This window comes from Chionomys nivalis, chromosome 5, assembly GCF_950005125.1.
Source record: "Chionomys nivalis chromosome 5, mChiNiv1.1, whole genome shotgun sequence".
NCBI lineage: Eukaryota > Metazoa > Chordata > Mammalia > Rodentia > Cricetidae > Chionomys > Chionomys nivalis.
Genome location: NC_080090.1, coordinates 47,741,052 through 47,764,852, shown reverse-complemented (window position 1 = coordinate 47,764,852; position 23,801 = coordinate 47,741,052). Strand labels below are relative to the sequence as shown.

General features: G+C 44.0%; 1 protein-coding gene across 2 annotated transcripts in view; it reads left to right on the top strand.

Moving 5' to 3' along the window:
- Ptprg (protein tyrosine phosphatase receptor type G) overlaps positions 1-23,801 on the top strand; it is a 683,229-nt gene that overhangs the window by 458,757 nt on the left and 200,671 nt on the right. For both annotated transcript variants that reach the window (XM_057769291.1, XM_057769290.1), the window contains exon 5: positions 11,490-11,585. In XM_057769291.1, the coding sequence (XP_057625274.1) occupies positions 11,490-11,585 (96 nt within the window). The remainder of the gene's footprint in view (positions 1-11,489; positions 11,586-23,801) is intronic.

Here is a 23,801-nt window from a genome sequence, read left to right as displayed (position 1 = left end):
TGTAGGTGTGCGTGGGTGTGTGAAAGTAAGATGACATAGATGGACATGCAGGTGTACGTGGAGGCCAGGGTTTGACCTTGGTGTCATCGTCCTCTCTGACTGATTTCTACATTGTCTTCTGAGGAAAGGTCTCTCACTCTCACTGAACCAGAGGCTCCCTAACTGACTGGACCGGTAGACTGTCTTTCTGTGTCTCCAGGCACTGGAGTTACAGATGCCCACAACCTGGTTGTGCGTTTACATGGTTGCTAGGCATTCAAATTCACATCCGCACCCTTCCAGGGCAGGCACGGTACTAACTGGTCCTATCCTTGGCCTTCTTCCCCATCCTTAGTGGAAGTGTAAAACATGTATATTCTTCTCAAGGGATGCTTTGAGCCACTTGCAGGGGCCAGTTTTGTAGCCCGCACCTTTGTTCATCCTGGCATGTACTGAGCCCTAACCATTCTTGTATTCTAAGCTACCCTGTAGATTCCCATGAAAACCCTGACTGTAAGACCAGGACTGAATGTATGTGTTTAAAAAGTGTGTTTGTTAGCTTTTCCTCCTGCTATCTGAATGAGTAAGGGAGTGTCAAGCTTAAGTTCCTGGTTACTGGGAATACGCTGCCGCTGATATAATAAGCCAATCAAACCGAATCAACAAATCCAGAGCACAACATTCCTAGGTGGCCCCACGGGAAGTTGAGGAGACCATGTGTTTGTTCTCTGGAGGCAGTTTAAATACCCTGTGGGAATGGTCTCGAGCATCTCTACAGAGGGGTCATCATTTGGTGGACTTTCTCAGGGACAGAGTCTCGACTGAGGCAGCTTCAGGGGTGGGGTTTGGGTTGGAGCTTCCTTCCTCTTTGGGTATATGGATGCCAGGGGCTGCAGTGAAGTCTTCACCCAAACCTTCCAGACTCTTGGGGTATATATGGATGCCAGGGCCTGTGGAGACGCTTTCACCCAAACAGAGAGGAAGGGTTTAATAGCTGTCAGTTCATCCTGGCATGGAGGGTGTTATGGAGCAAAGCAGTTCACCTTCATGGCATCCAGGAAGCAGAGAGAAGGGCATGCCTATGCTGTGCTCAGTGTCCCCTTTGGTCATTCGTTCTGTCTGAATCCCCCACTTATAGGACTGTGCTGTTTTCAGGGTAGGTATTTTCCCCGTTCTTAATCCTCTCTGAAATGGACTCATGATGAACAGGTTACTTTACTAGTCTGCTACATGCTTCTAAATCCTGTTGTGTTGATATTGAAGTCAAGCATCATCAAAAAGGGCTATGAGAGCCTGGTCCTACGGTGGAAACATCCAAGTCCATGTGGTGAGAAGTGACGGACATGGGCCATTGCCCTGCCTAGCCTTGGGTAGCATGGCATGGCGTGGGAAGCCTGTTGGAAGGTGCATACAGAGCCTCACGATCTCCCCTCCTGCAAGCATCTCTCTGCAGCAGTTGGTTCCTGTGAGTTGGAGCAGCAAGAAAATGTCTCTAAATGCAGAAATAAAATACATTTACTGTCGTGTGTATTGTGGGGTTGGGGGTTGGGGCGGGGGGTGGGTAACCGGCCCCCCAGCTCTCCCCCCCATTCCAGTGCTCAGAGGGGTCACAAATTGAACCTATCTTAAGGGGCGTCCACCTGAAATTCAAAGGTGGCTCAAGGAGCATTCTGTTATAGGTGTTCTCGATTGGTCAGTGCGCCCCATCTTACAATGCCCAAGAGTGGACTCGCTCGAGGGTGTGGCTGGGACTCAACAGAACTCAAGCACTGGAGATGTCACCGGGTGTCTTGTGCATGTTTCCTCAGACATAATTTGCATAAAACATTTTCCTTTGTGTTTGTGTGTCATTTTGTGTTTATAAGCTGGAGAATATCTTCACGTGTCTTTCTTGGGAGCACTGTCCAGATTTTAATTTGAAGGGATCTCCTCTCTCACTGGCCTGTACTTCATCAGTCAGGCTAGGCTGGGCTAGCCAGTGAATCCAAGGACCTGCCTGTCTCTGCTTGCTCCACACCGGGGTTATCGGCATGCCCCAATGCCCGTGACAACTTTGACACAGATTCCGGTGATCAAACTTGGTCCTAATACTTGTGCCCCGAGCAGCTTTCCAGCTGAGTCAACACTTCTCCCATCGTATTTTATGGAGATCCTGAGTGTTGGCGTCATGCTTTTCATGAGTAGTGGATAACCATCCACATTGCTTATCTTTGCTCACAACTCACAGCGAGGCCTCTGGCCGGGAGTAGGGAAGGAGTCACAACCGGTGACGCGCCTGTACGAATTTTACTTCGCTTAATTGCCATTTCTTAGCCTCCCCGTGTCACCCACAAGCCATTATGGGGTTGAGAATACTTATGAGAAGTAAGGAGTGAAGCATAGTGGGAAATTGGGGTGGGTAAGTCACAACCTGAGCTTTGGGCTGCTTGTGTTTCCAGGTGGGAGACATATTGCCAATTCCTAGTTGGTGCCGAATGATGGATAGCCTTTTATTTGTGGTGAGCATTGCACTCTGTGTTGTCATGGAAATTCTATTGAATTTATAGGCCCATTTATCCAAAATGATTTTCCAGACTTCATTTCACGGTGAATCATGTGGCTGTTGCCTTCCAAGCACAAAGCGATTCCGTCAAAGTTTCACTTTGCGAGGAGCACAGACACCAGTGGTTTTCCTGTTTCTGCAAAACAAACGTGTTCCATGCACACCCGGGCATCTTCTGTCCTCTGTGCTTGGAGTGGTGAGTCCCACTGGGCTTCAGAACTGACCATGTGTCTGCAAGGAAGTGATAGCTTCTTCTTGTTTGGTTTTGCTTTTTTTCAGTAAGTTCTAAAAAGTTGAACTCAAGGCAATCCTCCTGCCTCAGCCTCTCAAGCACTGGTGGTACTGGTATGTGCCACCTTGTCTATTTTTATTGTTATTTTTGTTTTAATTCTTTTTTAAAAATGTCTTTATTTATTTAATGATCCTGTCTCTGTAGGGAGATTGTGGACAGACACAAGGTACGTTCTCCTTTGCATTTACTGAACTGCATCATGCCCTAACCCCTGCTCACATATTCTGTTGGCTCTGTAGAACTCCTGATGGCCTTAAACTTGAGGCATTCCTCTTGCCTCAGCCTCCCTAGTGCTGAGGTTGTAGGTGTGGATTCTGCAGGGACAGACTTTGCTCACCCTGGTCTCGACAGCACAACTGCTTTGGTAAATACTGAAGCATCGTATACACAGAGGACAGTCCATAAATAATAGGCATGCAAGCGAGGTCTTTCTGGTAGGTAGTAGTCAGAGAACTTCACTCGCTGTGTGTCTTTCTGAGGTTCTGCCCTAGGGGGAGCCACTGTGGTGCCTTTGAGATGTGTGAGGTTTCCTCTCCTTCCTTTTTATACACGTGTGTGTGTGTTGGGGGGGGGGGGTTCGGCTCTGTTTGTGAGATCTGTCCATTACTATGGCTGGAGTGAAGCTTTCGCTGTTCATTTATCCACTACACCCTTGGTTCTTGGATGTGTGAGTTCTTATCTAAGAACGGTAGAAGGTAGCTCTTCCCCTGAGTTATTTGCATTTTCTCTCCTCCTTCCTCTTAGACTGAATTTAAAGCCACAAACGCTGTGACTTGCAGCGTGTAAGTCATGAGAGAAGGTGCTTTACCTGACTAACTTTGTTTGCTCTTCCCTGTAGCTTGCTGCTATTGTTTTCTTGAGTGTACTCTTGGGAATGTCAGTAGGTTCCTTCCTCCCTGTCACGCAGCTCTTAACTGGGAGAGCTGTAGATTATTGTCACCTTCCCTAAATGTGTGATGAGGGGTTAGCATATGATCCAGCTCAGAATGTGCTATTCTGAATCTGCCTCATTGCTTTCCAGTCTTTCTCTGAGCTTGAGGTAAAAACTTCATGAATCATGTGTAGCAAATTCCTGGGAAATGCAGCTTCCTTTTTCTTCTAGAATGCAGGTTCTTCTCCATCAGAGGAGAAATGCAGACTTGTCCCTGGATCGGGAGTTGTGAGGACGTCTGTAACAGAATAAAGAAGTTATAGAGACAATTGGCAGTAGACACTATTGTCCCAACTCCTGCTCTGCTGGCCCTTGGACTTAGTCTGCACTTTGGGATCATCTACTCCAAAAACTAGAACTCCAGCTACAAAGGAGCTGGGGACAGTTCATGGCAGAAGCAGAAAGGAGTTACTGAAGACCAGGGTGTCCTGTGCCGAGCCGTGCGGTATTAAGCAGACCTTCAGAACATTTATGTGGATGTTCATTTGAATGTCGCTTTGCCCACAGAGATGCTGTGGGCAAAAATTCCCCTTCAGAATTTAGTTCTCCTAAAAATACTCTTTCGATGAAGGCTGCTTGAGCCCACACCTTTTGGTGTGACTTCCTGGGAGGCTGGCTGGCATGTGGAAAGGATCGATTTCACCATCATTGACACATTGCTTCTGCTCGTAGAGATTCATGGGAAAATAAGAGCTGTCTCTTTTATTCTGACTTTTCCAAAGCATTGCTTAGCGAATCTTCAGACTGCGAATGGCCTCTGGTTTTCAGATAGGAACCCTGAGTGGAGGATCTCATGAGGCCCTAGCCAGCTTTATGGATTCATGAGCAGTTAAAGGATGCTGCTAGGGGAGAAAGATTTTCTTCAGTGATGCAGCCACTAGTAAGCTTCTATTTTCCTATGAATAACCCCACACCCATGCCTCTAAAGTAACTTTAATTAAACTAATTGGATCACTGAGCAGGGGCATGAGAGTTAGTAGGTAGAATACTTGGAAAGAGAGGGGGAATCAGCAAGAAACGAGAAACGAGAGGGCAGTGGAGGTGAATGTGATCTGAGTTACTATATACAGATGAAATTTCATAGTGAAATTCATATTTTACATAATTGATGTGTGCTAAAAATAGATAAATGAGAACAAGATATTCAGTCAGCAAGTGAGCTCTGATGTCACACTGAGCACCCAGTTTTCTCTCAGGCACTAAAGGGGGTCTGGGTCGTGACTGGGGATGTGTTCCCTGAGAGGAGCCTGATTCTGGGGAATGCATATGTGCTGGTCAAGTCACTGGATCAGACTGCTTTCATCATGTGACATGCCCAGGTCCATGTGGTTTAGTCTTGAGTTTGTTGTCGCAGTCCTGTATCTGAAGGCTGACGTTGCCAGAGACCTCATTCATACCTTTGATTAGATAAGACCCATGTACCTCATGGAAGTCAGTCAGCTGGACTCGTAAATTCTCATGGTTTAAATCTTAAGCACATGTGAAAAAATACTTTCTCATAACATTACCACAAAACATAATGATTCGTTTAAAAATAACTACAGGACCTAGAGTGGTAGCTCCCAAGTACAGTTCCCAGCACTCTCAATAGGTGCCTCATAACCACCTGTAACTCCTGTTCCAAGGAATCCAACACTCTCTTCTGTCCTGCTAAGGTTTCTGTGCTCATACACACACACACGCACGCACACACACACACACACACACACACACACGCCCAGACATTTTATTCACCAAAATAAAAGTAATTCTTCATTAAGTATGTGTCCTGGTCATTGGGAACTCTGTGTTATGAATTATTGTATATACATAGTGCATTTGCTTACCATTTTCTCGACAAATAAACAAATCTTATTTTGTTTGTTTGTCTGAGCATCATAGTCTTCGTCCAGAGTCAGTTAGAAAATGTTCGGTGTCTTGTGCATTAAAGAAAATTTAATAAATGTAATTTGTGTTTGCCAGAATCATACCTGGAGCTATTTGGCCACCTTATGTTATCTTTGTCCTATATTATTTCTACCTTTCCAAGACTTTGTCAAAAGCTTAAATCTCTTTGTTCTTTTAGTGCCCTGATCCCACTTTGTCTCTTGGTATTTATTCCTTGACATATCAAAGGCATCATGAATTTATTGATGTCTTTGTCACTCCGAAATCTTCATTCAAGTCACTCCATGTCCCTACTCAATGTATTCTTTCCAGAATGTTTCATAGTCTATGTACTGACCAGCACTGTATCAGGCACATCCTTGAGCCAAGCTGACTTATGCTCTGCCTGCCTAGATCTTTCTAGCTAATGGTCTTGGGAGAGCTGGAGAATTGGAACATGGCTTCATGTATGTGATGGTTATACTTGATAGTTAACTAAATGGGATCTGGAGTCACCTGAGAGACAATTCTGTGGGCATGGCTATCAGTAATTTTCTAGATTGGAATAATGACGGTAGTTTCATTGTGTTCTTTGTCCTGGTCACCTGAGCACTGCCTTAAGTACACAGGTATGACATTAGAGAATGCGTTGACCTTCATGAAGATGTCCCATCCTCACCCTGGCTGGACTGGCTTAGGCTTTGTTTTACCATGTATTTCATTTGGCCATGACCTTAAGCTCTTTTTCCATGCATTTATCTAACTTTGGCATTCAGAGAAAAAGTTAACCTTGGCTCTTTAACAGCTCTTTAGTCTTCCCAAGCATTTCCTGTGTCTTCATCTACCATGGTGTCTTACACAGATTCGCCGTTAAGAAGATATTCTTGCCAGGTGGAAGGAAGCACCGTGATGAAGACCTTGATTTCTGAGGGTAAAAGATTACTTTCCTATACTAACATATGGTTCTCTTCTTTAAGAGCTTTGAAAAATTTGGACTCACAAACTCTTGTTTTTCTTGCCTGAGACTCATAGTAATATCTTATTCACAGAGCGTTAATGAACGGGAGAAACAGGATTTGTTATCCTGTTTCTGGTCAATAAATGTGTGAAAAATAGCAATATTAAGCCTGTTTCGGATTGATCGTTTGTGGTTCATTCAACTTTACATGCACAGTGATGCAAATTGAAAGGAAAAAGTTCATTAAATCACGTTGCACCTAGAGTCTATTTAAGTGATAGGGAAATTGCGCCATGTAGGAGGAGGGCTGTGAGTATCTTAGACTCTGTATATTCCTTAGCATCCAAGGCCGTGCAGGATGTTATCCGTCACTGCGCCCATCCCACATGGCAGAGCTTGTACTGGCATCCTCCTGTATTACCGCATGTGTCCTGGCCTGTGATGAGGCTTCCTTGTGATTTGCTTGCCCTGTAAATTATTGCTTTCTAAATGTTGTATGATGTCATTTGATGCTCTTGGTAAGACAAGCCTGACCTGGCTACAGGAACACCTGCAGGATGGTCCAGTTCTTTCAGTCTACTTGGTAGACATGATCTGGCCCATCCTAATCACTCCTGGCTTTGAAGTGTTGACTAAGAGGTCTCATGACTGTCCCACAATGCACTCCTTCTCAGTGGCTTTCTCCTTTAGTTTCCTTCAGCCTCTCTCTGTAAGAAAGAAAGGTCACATGACATCCATTCACAGTGTTGGTTCAGCTTCCTTTCCTTTTCAGAATGGATACGCTGGTCTTCAGCTATAATGTGTTCTTGAAGAACCAATTTTTTTTTTTTTGTGGGGGGTGATGGTTTTCAAGATGGAATTTCTCTGTGAACCTTCTCCAACTATCCTGGAACTCACTCTGTAGACCAGACTGGCCTCAAACCCTCAGAGATCCACCTGCCTCTGCCTCCCAAGGACTGGGATTAAGGGCGTGCGCCACCACTGCATGGCATGATGTTTTCTATTTTCAGCACATTTGGAAAATACTGAGTTCCCGAGTCTTTAAACCACTCTTCCCACCAAAAGAATCCAGTGTGTACTAGAATAAAATGGCCTTTTATTGTGGCTGGAATTGATAAAGTTTAAGTTAGGTCTAAACCAGTGTGCCTGATAAGAAGGAGGGAGTTAACAATAAACAAAGAGAATGATAGGAGCATAGTTGCATGGCGGGGAGTCCTTTGGAAGGGTCTCCTGCTGGGCGAAGCTGGGGCAGTTTGCACATCAAGATAATACAGTTTTGAATAAGTGTCATCGCGGATTGAACAAAGTAAAAGCCACAGCAAGTCTGTGTGCACACAAAAGAAGTCTGTATGCACTAATACATGCATGCGTGAACCTAGAGAATAGAAAGATACTCCTTGCATAAAGATCTCATTCATGAATACAGAAAAAAACAGAGTTATAAAATCATTAATGATTGTCAAAACTAGTGGGTGAAACTGAGAAACCAGGGTAGGAATATTGTTTCACCCTATCTCCCCATAAAGATCTTTGCATTTCCAAAGGAATAAAAAACTTCAGTGGAGAAGATTGTCCCATGTCACCCTTGAAATAATTGAGATAAACAGTCCTAGTGTAAGGATTGGTACCTTGAATGAAGATGGTAGCGCCGTGTGGCAGTTTGCACAGAATATACCACCGGAATGCACCCTTGAGAAACCGTGATGAGATGGACCACAGTGTCATGTAGACTGTCCTGGAGGCATCTCACTCTCAGAGTCAGGAGTGTCAAGGAATTGTTCCAGATGGCAGTGGGAACAGACAGCGTGGATACGGTCACTGAGTGCAGAGTTTAATCCCGGGTTGCATCGTGCACCCAGAACTGTAAGATGATCTGTAATGGGCTTTTACTGGGCACTTTTACTAAATTTGAAAGTGAACCGAGAATTGGATAATTGGATCGCATCAATGTGAAATTTCCTTATTGTAACAATTACACCTCGATCATGTAAGAGGATAGCCTTATTCTTAGAAATTACATGCTTACGTATTCAGTTCATGGGACACACTATCTCCCTCTTACTCCCAGTGATAAAAGGAAAGTAAGGATGTGATGGCCGTAGGTCATCTACAGAGACAGTATGGGGCCAGTGGGACAAAATGTAAATTATTGGTGGAACTGGGTAGCGGATATGACACAGTTAGACATCTCTGTCACTGGGCATTCCAGATCTTTCCCTTACCTCAGGTGTGTCTTTGGCAGGAATTACTATATAGCAAATATGCTCCAGATTTATGTAGTCTGTGGTGGGTGTTACTTTTCCTATTGTTCTGTATTTTGTTTTGTTTCAGTCAAGATTTTTCTACACAGCCTCCTGTCTTAACCACTACTGGGATTATAGGCATGCACCCCCCACCATGGTTGGGTGTGGCTTTTGAAAATAAATGCAGAAATTGGAGATTCAAGTCAGAAGGACTCGGTATAGGTCAAAACCAGGGTCACCGTGGGCTGAATTAACCAGAAACGTTTGACAGTGTTGTCTTTGCAAAATTTCTCATCAACCACCAATTGCTAGAGCCCAGTTTCCCCCAGTACAACTTTATCCCTTTCTTTGCTTTCTTATCTTTCGACAGCTTCGCATGTTACCCTAATTCAGTAGGCTGCAGTTCGAAAGCACTAGCAAGGAAAATTTATGTTTCCAACTCATATACGTGGTCTCTTTCTGAGATGTTTTATTATCCAGGTGGGTGGAGCCTCAATTTGAACATCTTTTCCAAGTATGCATTTCCATCCCGGGCTATATATCAAGAGTGCCCTTGAAGAAGTCTTAGTGCGTTTTGTGTCCCCTGCTATTCAGGTGGTGCATTGAACAATAGTGCCCCGTTCAGGAGCCAGAGGATAAGCTTTTTGGAACCTACTTACAGTGAGAGTCTAAGTTCTAAAAGGAAAGTGGAGTGTAATTTTATGAATATACTTGTGTGGAGGTATTTTCCTCCTTGGTTCAGTGGCATCTGACCCAGTATTCAATGGTTTTAATCAGCACCTCTCACAGTGGATTTTTCTTAGTGTAAATTCATGATGTCTAAAGCTGTCCAAACTGCCAGCATTGGTAAGAACTCAAGGTCTTAAGAAAATGAATTTGCTTTGAAAGAATAATGTCAGAAAAGAATCTACCTCTTTCTCCAATCTATATAGACCCTGAATGTCTCTAGAACGTGATCTGACACGGTGGGCTTCGTCTCCCCCTCAGAAACGAACCTGTCACCGTTTCCTCGGCATTTCAGTTCATTCTGTCATGCAGACTCCATTCACCTTCGGCCTATATGGAGTCACCTTGAGTTCACAGGGTCTTCTGGGAATTAATTGTTTGGTATTAAATCTCTTAAGTTCCTTGCTTGGATATGATCGTCATTTCCATTGCATGCCATTTAGGAACTGGGTGAGCAGAGGTAGAGAGAGATGACATCTACCTAGGAGATTTTTTGGGTTGTTTTGTTTTGTTTTGAAGGAGCAGGATTTCCTGGGAGACTGAGTCCAATCCATTCATGATTGATTGTATGTTTTGTTCATTTTTTGTTATATGTGTATGAGTGTTTTGCCTGCATGTATATCTATGTATGACTTTTATATCTGATGCCCCAGGAGGTCAGAAGAAGGTGTCCAATGGAGAGTTATGGAGTTACAGGTGGTTGTGAGCCACCATGTGGATCCTGGGAATAATACCTGTTTCCTCTAGAAGAGCAACCGCTGAGCCGTCTCTCCAGCCCTCTCCCTAGGATGTTTAAGAAGTCTGCTGGTGTCAGCCTGTGTTGGTGGGTGGAGTGCTGGGATCTGAGCGTGGTGCAGTAATGCTTCACCTTCACAGTCCCTCTGCCACGAAGAAAGGCTTGACCTTCTATGTCAGGAACAGCGCCTTCCTGAAGGTCTCCTAGGCTAGGAGCCAGCCATGTTGGAATGAGAATGGATGTAGTTAGCTGGGTGCTGGTGGCTCATGCCTTTAATCCCAGCACTCGGATCTTTGTGAGTTCCAGCCCAGCCTGGTCTACAAAGCAAGTTCTGAGACAAGCAAGTTCCAAGACAACCTGGGCTACGCAGGGAAACCCTGTCTTGATAAACAAAATCAAAAATCAAAAACAGACAATAGAAAGCAGTCGCTTGTGTCATCCGCATGTATGCTCAGTCTTTTAAATGATCTTAAGTTGATACATCGGGATTTTGTGTTTTAAGTAAGAAACTCTAGCAAATACAAGAGAAGGTCCTTACTGTTGGTGTGGGGTATCCAGAGTTCATTCTTCCTGTGGGGTTCAGCCTAGAGCAACTTGATGAACATTTACTGAGTCAGTATTTCCTTGCCTTTAGCTTCTGTCTTCATAGAGCTTTTGAAGTACATTCAATGATCTCATGTGTAGAATAGCTTTTATGTACACGGTAAACTCTAAGACACGATTTCATAGTTTTTGCCATTAATTTTTTTTTTTCTTTGTGAAATTTCTCCTATCACATGTCAGGTGGTCCCACAGTCTCCTGAGATCTAGCTTGCGAGTCTCGGTAGTTATGCCCACGTTGTTTCTCGTGTGTTGATAATTCCACACACTGGCTACCTCTCGCAGGCTCTTTTTCCTACTCGCATGTGCTGAATCGTGTTCAAGCTTTGTCTCTTGGGAAGGTTCCATCATGCACCAGGTAACCGCAATAAGAATGCCTCTGGAATAGTGTGTCCTCTCGGCAGCATGGATGCAGTCGTGTGGGAAGCTGAAGTGTGTGGGAAATGGCATGTTGTTTGGATGTGCTTTCAGAGGTTTTACAAAGGAAAACTATGGATAAAAGAATAAATGGGTTATGGTCTCAGCCTGTGGAAAGCAATTGTCCTCTCTGGACTATTCTCTACTTAACCATAGGTGTGATTTTTTTTTTCTAATACAATTTTTAACTATTTTGCAGATGCAGATTTTCTTCTACAATCCAGATGACTTTGACAGCTTCCAGACGGCAATCTCTGAAAACAGAATAATTGGAGCCATGGCCATATTTTTTCAAGTAAGTTAACAGAGGCTGAAATACTTCAACCAGAGAGTTCTTTGGTTTCTTTTTCCTTTAATTTGCCGAATTGTTCCATGTTTAATGAATGCATCTGTTTTCTAGTTCACACCTGTCTAAATGAAAGATATTTCATATTGTCTAATGTGTGATTTAAAATGTAAATAAGTATGTTTAGAAACATAATGAAAATTTTTGCATGAATTATTCTGATTTTATTGCTACTTGACTGGTGTGCAGATTGAAGAACACATTTGTCATCTAACTTACTTTGTGGCAGCCCTGTCTTGAACAGGTTCCTTCAGCATATTAAGAGGCAGATGAAAAAGAGGTGGTTTTCTTTTAAGCAACTTTGAAATTTGACATTACCTGAAGGAGCCATAATAAGTAGCAGCAGCCACTTGCTGGAAAAGCCCCTCTTCCTTCCATCTCTGGGTCGCTATGGAAACTCATCTTTGTTGAGACTCTTTCCTTGTTGGCTCACTTAGGAATCACCACTCTCCAACTCTTCCTTTTGTTTGTTTGAGATAGAGTCTCAGATTATAACCCATACTGGGCTGGACATCACAGGAATCCCCTGCCTTAGCTTCCCTGGGTCAGGAGTGCAGATGTGACCCACTACCATCTGTTCTTTCTCTTACCCTTCATATGTTTATATTGATTACTGCTCATATCTCCTGTATCAGGGTTTAAAGTAAGGTGGAAACCCTTCATCCTACAGATAATGCTTCTCAGATGTTTGCTGTGTGTTTGTGCGTGCACACACACTCAAAAGAGTGCACACACATACATTTGTGTATGTGCTCATGTAGTGTGTGTTCTTGGTCAGCAGGCAACTTCAGGTGTCATTCTTTAGGCATCTTCTACTGTTTGCTTGAGACGGGGTCTCTCATTGGTCTGGGTCTTTGTCAAATGGCCAGGCTGTGTGGACAGCACGTTTCAGGGTTCCCCTGTTTCTGCCACTCATCTCATGCCCAGATTTTTATGTGGGGATCAAACCCAGTTCCTCTTGCTTATGAGGCCAGCCTTAAGAACTGGGTCATCTCCCTAGACTGTGCTCAGGCTTTTGAAGAAGTCCATTCATACTAAAGTAAAATTTCTCCAGGAGACATGGTTCTTGTCTAGTGTGGGATGTTACTGGGACAACACATATGTGGTTTGCCTTTTTGTCTTCAGAATTGTCCGGAACCATCACATACAAATGTTTCTTTCCTCAGGGGTCAGTGTTGGCACTTGGTGCTTTCTCAACCACTCAGAGGGACTGATTACCCTCTCCAGCCTGGGTCTACCCCAACTCTCATGCTGCTTTGCCATGGAGAAGGAACATTCTTGTTTGAGATAAGGTCATTCCACTGTTCCTTCTGGTGGGGAACGTGTGATTGGCAAGTTTCTCCATTTTTTCCCCCTCTCTTCTTACTGATTCTCTCCCTTTTCCTGAACAAACACTTCAGTTTCCTGAACAAACAGTAGGAGATGTGTAGAAATCTTAGATGCTAATATTCCTCCTGATATTAAAAACCATTGGCTCTGGACCAGTTTTCTTTTAAGACATTATTTTATTTTTAAGTATATACATGTGTAAGAGCAGATGTATGTGGGGTGGGGTACCTGTGGAATCAGAAGAAAGTGTAAGGATCTTCTGGGGCTTCAATTACAGTCGTCATCTGCCTGATGTGGGTGCTGGGAACTGAATCCATGTCTTCTGCAAAGAACAGAAACCACTTTTAATCAGTGACCCCCCTCTCTCTGGCACCAACAGGCTACTGTTCCACTGGACCATGAGACTAGTTAGGGATTTCTGGCAGCATTTTAAATATAATGAAATAGAATAAGCTAAATAGGAAAACAGACCTAAAAATTTGGAATGTGTCATTCATAGTGACTTTTTCTTAGAATGTTCTTAGTTCTTTATACATAGAAATATAATCTAGACATGCTACTTTAAGCCATGAAGAATGTTATTTATCATTATCCATGGCCAAACACTTCGAAGAACTGTGTTTATGCTGCATACTGCTATTTTCTGTTTGTCCTCAGTCCCTCTCTTTTCCTTGATTATATTCATTCATCAAAGCAGAACATAGTCTTTTCAGAGATTTTTTTTTTTTTACTGGAGTAGACTCCCTTGTTTTTGAGCCCCTCTCCTGCCCGACAGTGATGCAGTTAGCCTTCCGAAGCACAAGACTCTGGTCTGTGAAGTGAGGACAGCACATCGCAAGCCGAACACTCTGTATCTATCCCTGTGGGGTTTCGTGGGCTGGAGACGCTTGTGATAACATGAGTTTTTATGAGGGGAGGGATCTCAGATTCGACTCTGATGGAGGGGTCACTGGGTTCTGTCTGGACCCCTAGTAGCTCCTGACCTGACCAGACTACAGTTGACAACTCTGACATCTCACTCTGGGGCAATTGCCACCTAGCTATTAACCCATTGTTTTCTGACCTTCTTTGCCTGCTGCTTTTTATATAGCTGGCTGTTAATTTTCCACCTTCCTTCATAGCCACTGTAAGTAACCAGGCCCTATTTTGTGGGGTGCTGTTTGTGTGGGAAGGCATATTTAGAAAGATGTTTTTTAAGTATTGGAAAGATGCATGCTTCACCAAAACGTTTGAATTCCTTTTCTTTTTTGATTCCTCCACAAACACTTGTTAAATATAGGACCAATTAGAGGCTTGGGCAGACAAAGCACCAAAATACTTGACTGTGAAATCTAGGCTTTGAGTTTTTGAAGTGTTTCTAGGACACAGCTCCTGTTTCATGTATGAAAAAGTTGAACGTATATTTCATTATTTGGGACTTTTCCAAGTTTTGGCCTGCTGTCGTAGAGACAAGAAATATAGGGCAGATAATAAAAGGAACCGCACTGTGTTGGACACAGCTGTGCTGAGTGGCCTTGGTTCCCCTCTGCGTGCTGAGACTTTGGAGATTCGCTTTGTCGTGTGCTAGAAGGAGAAGGTAGTATTGTTATCTTTCAGTCTGGCTTGATTTCCTTCTTTGAATCTCCTTTCAAGAATGATTGCATGGGCTGGAGAGAAGGCTCAGTGGTGGAGAGTGGGTACCAACTACTCTTGCTCAGGGCCTGAGTTCAGTTCAGTTCTCATGGCAGGTGACTTACCGCTGCCTGTAACTTCAGCGCCAGGGGATCTGATAATTCCTTCTGGCCTCTACAGGGCACTGAACTCAGGTGTCCATACACACAAACACACCTATGCACATAATTTAAAACAACAACAGGAATTCTTCCTTTAAACACATAGTAAGTTCGAATATTTTTATTTGTGTAAAATATAGAGAGGTCTTAAGCTGGTGATGTATGTGGCTTCGTGGGTAAAGGTCTTTGCAAGTTTGATGACCTGAGTTCCATGCTGAATCCATGTAAAAAATAGGAGAGAGTTGTTCTGTGACATTCACGTCATGGAGTGGCACACATGTATCCCTTACCCGGCCCACACATCACGTACACACGCACACACGCACACGCACGCACGAGTAGACAAGTGTCTCACTCTCACCTTGTCTTCATCGGGCTACTATTTGATAACCCAGGATGATAGGACAGACTTCCGAGTAGTCAGGGCCAAAGGAAAAGTGCACGTCCCCACGTTCTTTAGATTAGACAAAAGCCAGCAGTCACAGCTTAGGAATTTTTGAAGCTGGTTCCCTTTACCAAAAGGAGCTCTTTCCCTTGCCACTGGCAGAGGAGACACATGACTGTCTATGGGACCTATGAGCATCCTAAAGCACATTCTGGCTCCCAGGCTCCCTCAGCATCACAAGTACAGAGTCCAGCTAGCATCTCAGCTCTTCTTCCCTCCACCCCTACCCTCGACTTCTCCAGTTCTTGAGACTCTCCCCCAGCTACTCATTCTCCTGATAGCCCGCCTATTTCAGCTACGCTCTCTCCTCTGCCCACACAATCTTTGTCACTCTCCCTCTCCCTCCCTCCCTCCAGGCTGTTCTTCCTCTCTATATGTCTTCCTGCCTCCACCTTGCTCTGCTTTTGCTCCTCTCGTGGCCAGGTCTAAGCTACTGGTCATTGTTGGTCTACTGTTTTCTCTCTCTGCTCCAGACTCTTCTAGATACCTCTGGTGGCTCCCCCCCCGCCCCCCCCGCCACCATCTACAATAAAAACTTTCCCCTTGACCACAACGTGAAACAATCATGTCATCAGCGTAGACATAGATGTTGGTCCTCCTGTTGACTTACTCTACACACAAATCTGTTGTTCTGAGTCCTTCTGGTGCTTTTTTCGCCTTTGCTGTGGTTAGATCTGTACGGTTCACGACATTGCCAGAGCACCGTATCCAGCACCAGCCCAGCAAGTAGACCAAGGGATCTTGTTAAACTTAGTTTTCTTGATCTGACTTTATGACAGGTCATTGACATTATTTGTTGAACTCGTGAAGTTTTTGTTTTTTTTTTTTTTTTTAATGTTGAGTGTGGGAAAATTTATAGAAAATGTCTTGATATTCTTGCGGTCCTCAGGACGAGAAGTGTGTGACTGCCTTGCACACTGTAAGGTGTGCTTGCCTACAGATGTTCCCATCTGCCCACGTTTGCCTGCTCCTAATGTCTCTATGCCGGGCGTGGACTGCCGAAACTTTGAGTGGCAGCTGGCATCTTTTGGTAACAGGTCAACTCGAGAGTCTCTCTTAGCGGTGAAAGGTGGCACAGCAGGCCTCCTTCCTGCAAGTGCTGCCTGGGAGCCCAGAGGAAGGGCAGAAGGACCACTGCCAGGAGCAGAAAATTGAGAGTTGCATCAGCCTCCCATGACTGCAGTGCTGGCCCATGAAGCGGAGAGTCACTCAGTGTAAGCCCTGGCAATCTGGCAGTCATATATCCAGATTACATCCTGTTTTCTCTTGGTCACACAGGTCATCCTTGGGTTCACAGCTCTTAGGATAAAAAAAAAGATAAGTAAGTAAGAATAAAGTTTTGTTTTAAAGGACTTTACAAAAAAAGAGAATTTGAAATAAACAGCTTGGCAAAGGATAAAGGAATTTGTTGTTAAACCATTCCAAAGAATAAATAATTAGTGTAAGTAAAAAAATTAAAATAATTACCTTGTTTTTAGAGTAGAACTTTGAATACTCTCTATTGTTAACCTTGTTTGAATGCTGATAAGAATGTAAAACGCCCTGAGAACTATTAACGTGCTCCTTTACGCCTTTCTCTTATTGTAATGTCTCCCATGGGTTATCCCGTGAAACAAGTAAGAGTATGCACATGCTTGCGTGAGCTAGAATCGGGAGAATAATTGGGCGATTGTAGCAGGATATTCTGCTTTTAAAAATAATACACTAAAAGATTTAATTGGCTTCACTTGGAGTTCTGAGAGGAGACTCTCTAGCCATGCTTTGTGTAGGGTTGTATTTCATCACGGCCACAAAGTTAGGTCCACTTTTGGTTTCTCAGTTCCAAGCTGTTTCTTCCTGGGCAGTCCTCCCATACTTTCCTGTTTCCCACCAGGGAAGGTGGTATTTTTAGCCGCATGACCACCTGAAGGATTTCAGTCTCCCTAGTAGAGGCTCGCTGGCACCCTCGTTCAGACTTGACCACTTCGGCCTTTGCACAGAATACCTGATGACGGTTGAGTTTATTGATTTTTTTTTTTCTGTTGGACTGCCCCAGTCATGTCCTTCATGTCCACTGTCTTACATATGCATGTATGAAATTGCTTTGATGTTTCATTGAGTCCAGGGAACTTCAGGGTGTTGAACACGGAAGGCTTGAAGGGCCAACTACAGTTAGACACTTCTTTCTCCTGTTTCAGTCCCTGGATAGGGTCACTTCTAAATCTGTCTTGAATACCAATATATAAAAGGTTCTCATGCCAGGAGAGACACAGCCAGTTAGTGTATTTCTATGAAGTATAAATATGCTATGTTGCACTTATATATAAGTGAGCTTTCTTGAAGTATTTCTCTTTTTTGAACATTTTTAACCTTTTAAGTTTATGTGTATGTGTATACCCAGTTGGTACAAGAATCTGTGTTAGCTAAATGAGGTTGTTGGAACCCTCCACCACAAACACACACACACACACACACAACACACCCTGAATTAGAGCTGGTTGTGAGCTGCCTGGTATGGGCAGCTACCATTTCATTTGAAGAACTTGAGTCCTCTGGAAGAGCTAGTGCTGTCCACGGCTGAGCCATCCCTCCAGCCCCCCTGAAGTCTTTGTTTTTGACACCCAGTCATCGGGAAGTCATTGTGTCCTTTCTCCATTTCACCTCAGCAGTTCTGCTTTGGACGGGCCAGCGGAATGCCACCCTTTGTCCCAAAACTTTCCCCTTTCTGTTTCTGTTCTGTCCAGAGTTCGACTACACTTATTGGGGTTTTTCTAAGGTCCGTGCTGTCCTTTGACCCCTTTTCCTTTCTGCCCTCACTGCACCGTTGAAAGGAAACATCAGAATTCAAACGGCTCATGAGTTGCTACCCTCTTCTTTATATCACGTCGGCACCGCAGACTGCTTAATTCTTTTTCTCCATCTGGAGAGGCTTAGTAATGAAATGAAATGGCAGCACCTGGGGTTATTTATAGCCATGGAGAAGGCAGGAGAAGTTCTCGGTGACTCATCCATCCAGAGCTGGCTCCAAAGCCTTTTTCCCCACCTCCTGCTTCTCACCTTCCTCTCCCCAACCCATCAGAAGCAGATATGACTTGTCCTTCTTTTGTCCTGCTATGGCCCCTAGCCTTCCATCTTGTGGAGAAACTGTTTTTTGCTTGCCTGCCTTGTCCCAGTGCCATGAGCTCACTCTGGACCAACGGGCCTTATTCATCATGTGTATGTGGCTGGTTTTGTGACTTGCTTGTGCAAATACTCAGTTGACTGTCAAATCAAGATTCTTTGTGGGAGATACTGATGGCCTGTCAGTGAATGAGTGCTGGGAATTTTTACTGGGAGGTGTGCTTCCTGGAAGGGTGGAGTGTGAACTCTCTGAGAGTCCCATGGCTGCTGTTCTTTCTGTGTCTACCACCCATCTCTCTATTCCTCACACCAATGCCTTGCCTCAGTTGCTGCTTATTAAATTAGAGGAAACCCCACAGAGCTTTCCCACCCTATCCGTGAATTGTGTTTTGGAAAAAGCACTGTCCAGTAGGCTCTTGTGCATCGCCCATAAAGACACTGGTTATAGCAGAAGCGCATGACCCTTAAGGTAGTCAAACCGTGAACGTGATCGATGCCAGTCTCATGATCCATGAGTCTCGTGATTGGCTTACACTGATGATTCCCCCAAGGGGCGTCACTGATCCACCTCAAGTAATGTATTATAGGGACGCATTTCTGTATTTGTGCCTGCAATCTTAAAAGAGCAACAAGCCTTAAAATTCTTCACTGCTGAATTCAGAGGCCCAAAGGAATATTTTAGTACCAGGGTTGCGTGCGATGTGGGTGTGCCTGTGTCTGAGAGTTATTTTGTAATGCTTCCTATCAAAGTGCTTTCATCTTTCTCAATAACAGGTGAGGATTGGGCTTCTTGTCGCTGTGCGGGCTGGCTCTGCTGCCTCTTGGCTAGCTGCTCTTTGCGGTCTGGGTGTGGCCCTTGATGGCTGGTTTCTGCTTTAGTGCATCTGGCCTTCTTTGTTTCTTTTTTTTCTACTCTTGCTGTTATTTGCATCTCTGGTTTTCTCTCTCAGATTTGCTTCAGATTTTTCCCCTTTCTTCGTTTCTGCACCTCATTTGATGACTTCTTCATTCAATCTTCACTGTTTATCGGACAACTTTTCTGTCCCAGGCCCCATGACAGTTTCAAAGGGAACCTAACATTGTATCCTACCAGCAATGCAACCAGGGGCAGTAAGTTCCAATAAGGGACAGCCCTTGAATCCTTCACAAGTGACCACCATCTTTATCCCTAGGATGAAGGGACATTAGACAGGTCAAGTACATAATACCAAGTGAAAAATGCAAATTTATTTTTCCTGTAATTTCACAGTGATGAACATTTCATGTGAAGAGCTTGTAGTTTGAAGTTGCAAAGTTTGGGATTGGCCTCTCTCTGTTTTTCTTTGTCTTCTACTCTTTTTTTAGACCAACTACCAACACTAAATCATAAATCATGCTTTTGTTCATGGTGTCCTCAGTAGGCATTTTTTGAAGAACATATTCCCAAAGAATTTTTCTCTGCCTTTTTGGTTATAAATAACAATAAATTATTTATTATAGCTAGCTCTAATTTTTCCCCACTATTTCTGTAAAGTTAGGAAGCAGGGATATGACTCAATTATTGTACCCAACTGCTCAAATTTCCCCATTTTTCTTTCTGTTTCCTTTGTTGGTTTGTTTGTTTGTTGTGTGTGAGGGGGTGGTGATGATCTTAGAGGTCAAACTCGGGTCATCAAGACTTGGTCACATTGTGCCTCTACCTTCTGAGAGGCCTCACTGTACACCCACAACCCCCTTCCCAGGGATTTAAAAATCCCCCAGAACTGTTTTTGTGTCTAAGAACATGAGCTTGGCCTGAAGAAGCTCGTTCTTAGGTGGCTTTTGAGCATAGTCATGCTAAAGCCATGTGCTCTTACCACCCTCCTTGCGAGTTGCTGCCATGGGCTCACACCCCTTCCCGCATTTTCCACCTCCTTGCTTGTATCCTGTCAGAAGTTCAATTCTTTTACTCCATTACCTAGAAATGCAATTTCAGAATGTTTTGGGTTGATTAAGAAGACTTTTTTAATACACACACAAATTAAAATACATATGTTCCAATTAAGCTATTTTAACAGCTAATTGATTTCATAGAACTTATCATTAAGGGAAAGGCAGAGTCATTCTTAATGTTTAGATGCAATTTTGGAGCTGATTTGTGGGTGCACAACACGGGATTTATAGCCTTATCAGGTGTTTCCAGCATACCGCCTGTCTGAAAATAGCCCGTTCCCTCCTAGCGGATGTTACCAAAGACTATTTAATTATTGGCAAAGCATTCCATAATTAAGAGACTTGAGTTCTTCGAATGTGACCATGTGAAAATCTATTTTAATTAAATCATTGCACTTCAAGGACGGTTACCAAATGCTTCGCCTTTGCACGCTAAGTGGTAGTTGGGAATTGCTGTAGCCATTTGTTCTGATACATGTCACAGACGCCTCTTGTCTTCGACCTGGAGAGCTTAGTCGCTCTGTCGTGACTTCTCCACTCCCAAGGACCTGACCAAATAACTGAGGACAGGCCTGACTTTCTGAAAGGTTGAGTGAATGATCGTTGTCTCCTAAAACCCACGGGAGTTTTCTCAGCCAGGAGCTTGAATTGTATGGCTAAGTCCCGTTGTGGGTTTTTGTTTTGTTTTTTGTTTTGTTTTGTTTTGTTTTGTTTGTTTGTTTTTGGTGCTGCACCCTGGAATATGTTTGTGTAGGGTCCTTCACTGATCAGATTGCCCATCTTTGAGGTCAGTGGCAACTCCTTACCCCTCTTTCCTCCCCCACATAAACTAGTTAGTTCTATTATGCCTGAGTTGCAAGACCCCGCTGCCCTCAGCAAGACTGCCTTGGTGCTGGGGCTGACTTTCCGATGCAGTTATACAAAGTTTCTTTATTGTTCTACATACAGGCTTGCAGGCGGGAACCCTGTCCCACATACAGCACAGATGCAGCGGGTGAGGGAGAAAGGCCCCAAGCTCACAGTGCAGGGGGTCTTTAAAAGGAAATATCACAAGCAGGGAGTTATGTGCCCTTGGCAATACTACATAGGGGAAGAGTTGGCTCAAATCTAGAGGGGATTTTTGTAACTTTCTTCAAAAACATCAGGTAACCTTAAAAAATCATATTTGTCTAGCTTCTGATTTGTCAAGAAAAAAATCTGTTTGTCAAGTCTGGGCAGTCAGGCAGATTTGGGGCCGGTTGTGGCTTTTCTATGAATTCACAGGTCCGTGGGATAAGACACGTGGGGTGAGGTGCCTGCTAGGTTAGACTCTCACAAAGATGGGGCCTGGGTTTAAAATGGCTTTAGTCTTGTCTCTTCAGTTCAAAAGCTGCTCCTGTATAGCACTAAGTCCTACTGGCCAGCTAGCACTGGGGACACTTATTCAGTAAGACAATGAAGACAGAGCACCTGCTACACAGATTTTTTTCTTCTCTGAAACCCTTCCAGATATTATTTCTTTGCAAATATAGAAACAAAGGCATTTGGCTTTTGCGAAACTTTGATCGACTAGGGGCTGGAGAGATAGCACAGCAGCTAAGAGTGTTGACTGCTCTTCTAGAGGACCTAGGTTCGATTCCCAGTACCCACACGGCAGCTCCATAACTGTAGAGCCAGCATTTCTGAGAATGAAGTCTGTCTACACCATTGGTGCTCTTTGAGGAGAACCAAATCATAAAGTTGGGTTCCACATTGCCGAGGTGGAGAGAGATGTGTCTGTGACCAGCCCACTATTGTGTCATAGGAGTCTTCGGGGCCTCCCTTTATTTTGCAGATCTCTAAATTGTTCCTTTCTCATAACTTTAAATTATGCTCTGCTTCTGTTGTTCTTAGTTGAAGCCTTTGATCTTAAATTCCCTCATACTCTGTGTGCATATCATTATCTTAGGATTCGGATGGCAGCCATTTCCCTTAGTTTCTTCCCTTCTTTTAAAGCTCTGTATAAGTATGGAAGACGCAGTGTGGTTGAACAGGGAGAAGATGTCATTGGTCACTCAGGAACGTCTTTTAAGGGCAATGGGGTAGGGAGTGCATGGGGAATTTTGCTCCCCAAAGAACATCTGGTCCTTTCTAAAGATACCATAACTTCTGACACCTGACAGAGGTAGCATTGGCATCCAGTGGCAGTTACTGGTTAGAAATCCTGGCTGCTGGGAAGATCCGTCAGGGCACAGGGGAGTTCTCTGAACAAGGCCAGATTTGCCCATGCTCTTTCAAGCTGTGAAATTCTGCTAAGTGACTGAGAACTCCAGAGTTTAATTTCAAAAAGGTACTCAGCTAAGGGAGGGCTGATGATGTAACGGTACAGGGGCTGATGATGTCATGATACAGGTTGACAGAATTGCTGGAATGACTAGCAACCCCGGGCTCAACACTCCCAGTCCTTGCTGATATAATATTAGATATCTGAAATTCCAACATAAAGAACAACAGTTAACAGGCAAAAAAAAAAATCTTGCTTCTCTTGTATTTCTAAGTATTATGGCTTTCTCAAGAGCTCCTGTGGGTATTTCTTCTTAGGCAGCAATGCTAGCAACAAATGCAAGTTTAATAGACCTCTCACTGAGATAGGGAGAAGTAAAGAGAGGTAAGGGTTTGCGCAGATTCCTTTGAACTTTAAATCGGTAAGTACCATTGGAAACTGCAAAAAGGTTGTGTGGGTTGGGAAGTGGCTCCGTGGATAAAGTGTTTGTCTCACATGGTTGAGGATCAGAGTTCAGATCTCTGAACCCTTGTAAAAACCGAGGGGGCTCCATGGCTGTCTGTACTTCCAGCATTCCTGGGGCAAAGACAGAGGAGCCCAAGGGCAAGGTGGCAAGCTAGATTAGCTGCTGTGGGCCATCTCTGTATGCAGCCAGAGACCGGTCCTCAAGAAATTAACTGGAGAACAGTCAAGAAAGATGCTCTGACCACACACACACACACACACACACACACACACACACACCAAATGAGTGAGTGAATGACTGAATGAACAGTAGAAAATGAGCATCCCTTTTGTTTTTTGTTTTTTTTTAATATTTATTTATTTATTATGTGTACAATATTCTGTCTGTGTGTATGCCTGCAGGCCAGAGAGGGTACCAGACCCCATTACAGATAGTTGTGAGCCACCATGTGGTTGCTGGGAATTGAACTCAGGACCTTTGGAAGAGCAGGCAATGCTCTTAACCTCTGAGCCATCTCTCCAGCCCCGGAGCATCCCTTTTGTGAGGGTTGTGGAAATGCCAAGTTAGTCTCCCTTCACAAACTACAGCACCCGTTTGCTCCCCATAGCAGCCAAGGATTGCCCTGGGGCAAGACTTTTTGCTGCTCTTTTCCTTCCTTCCTTCCTTCCCTCCCTCCCTCCTTTGTTTCTTTCTTTGTTCCTTCTTTTCTTTCTTTTATTTATTTATTTATTTTTGAAGAAGGATCTCACTGTAGCTCTGGGTGCCGTGGAACTGGCTGTGTAAACCAAGCATACCTCAAAATCAGAACTCACAAAAATCTGCCTGACTCTGCTTCCTGAGTGCTGGGACGAAAGGCCTGTACTACCAATGCCAGCACCCCGGGCAAGCTTTTAACTCTTGA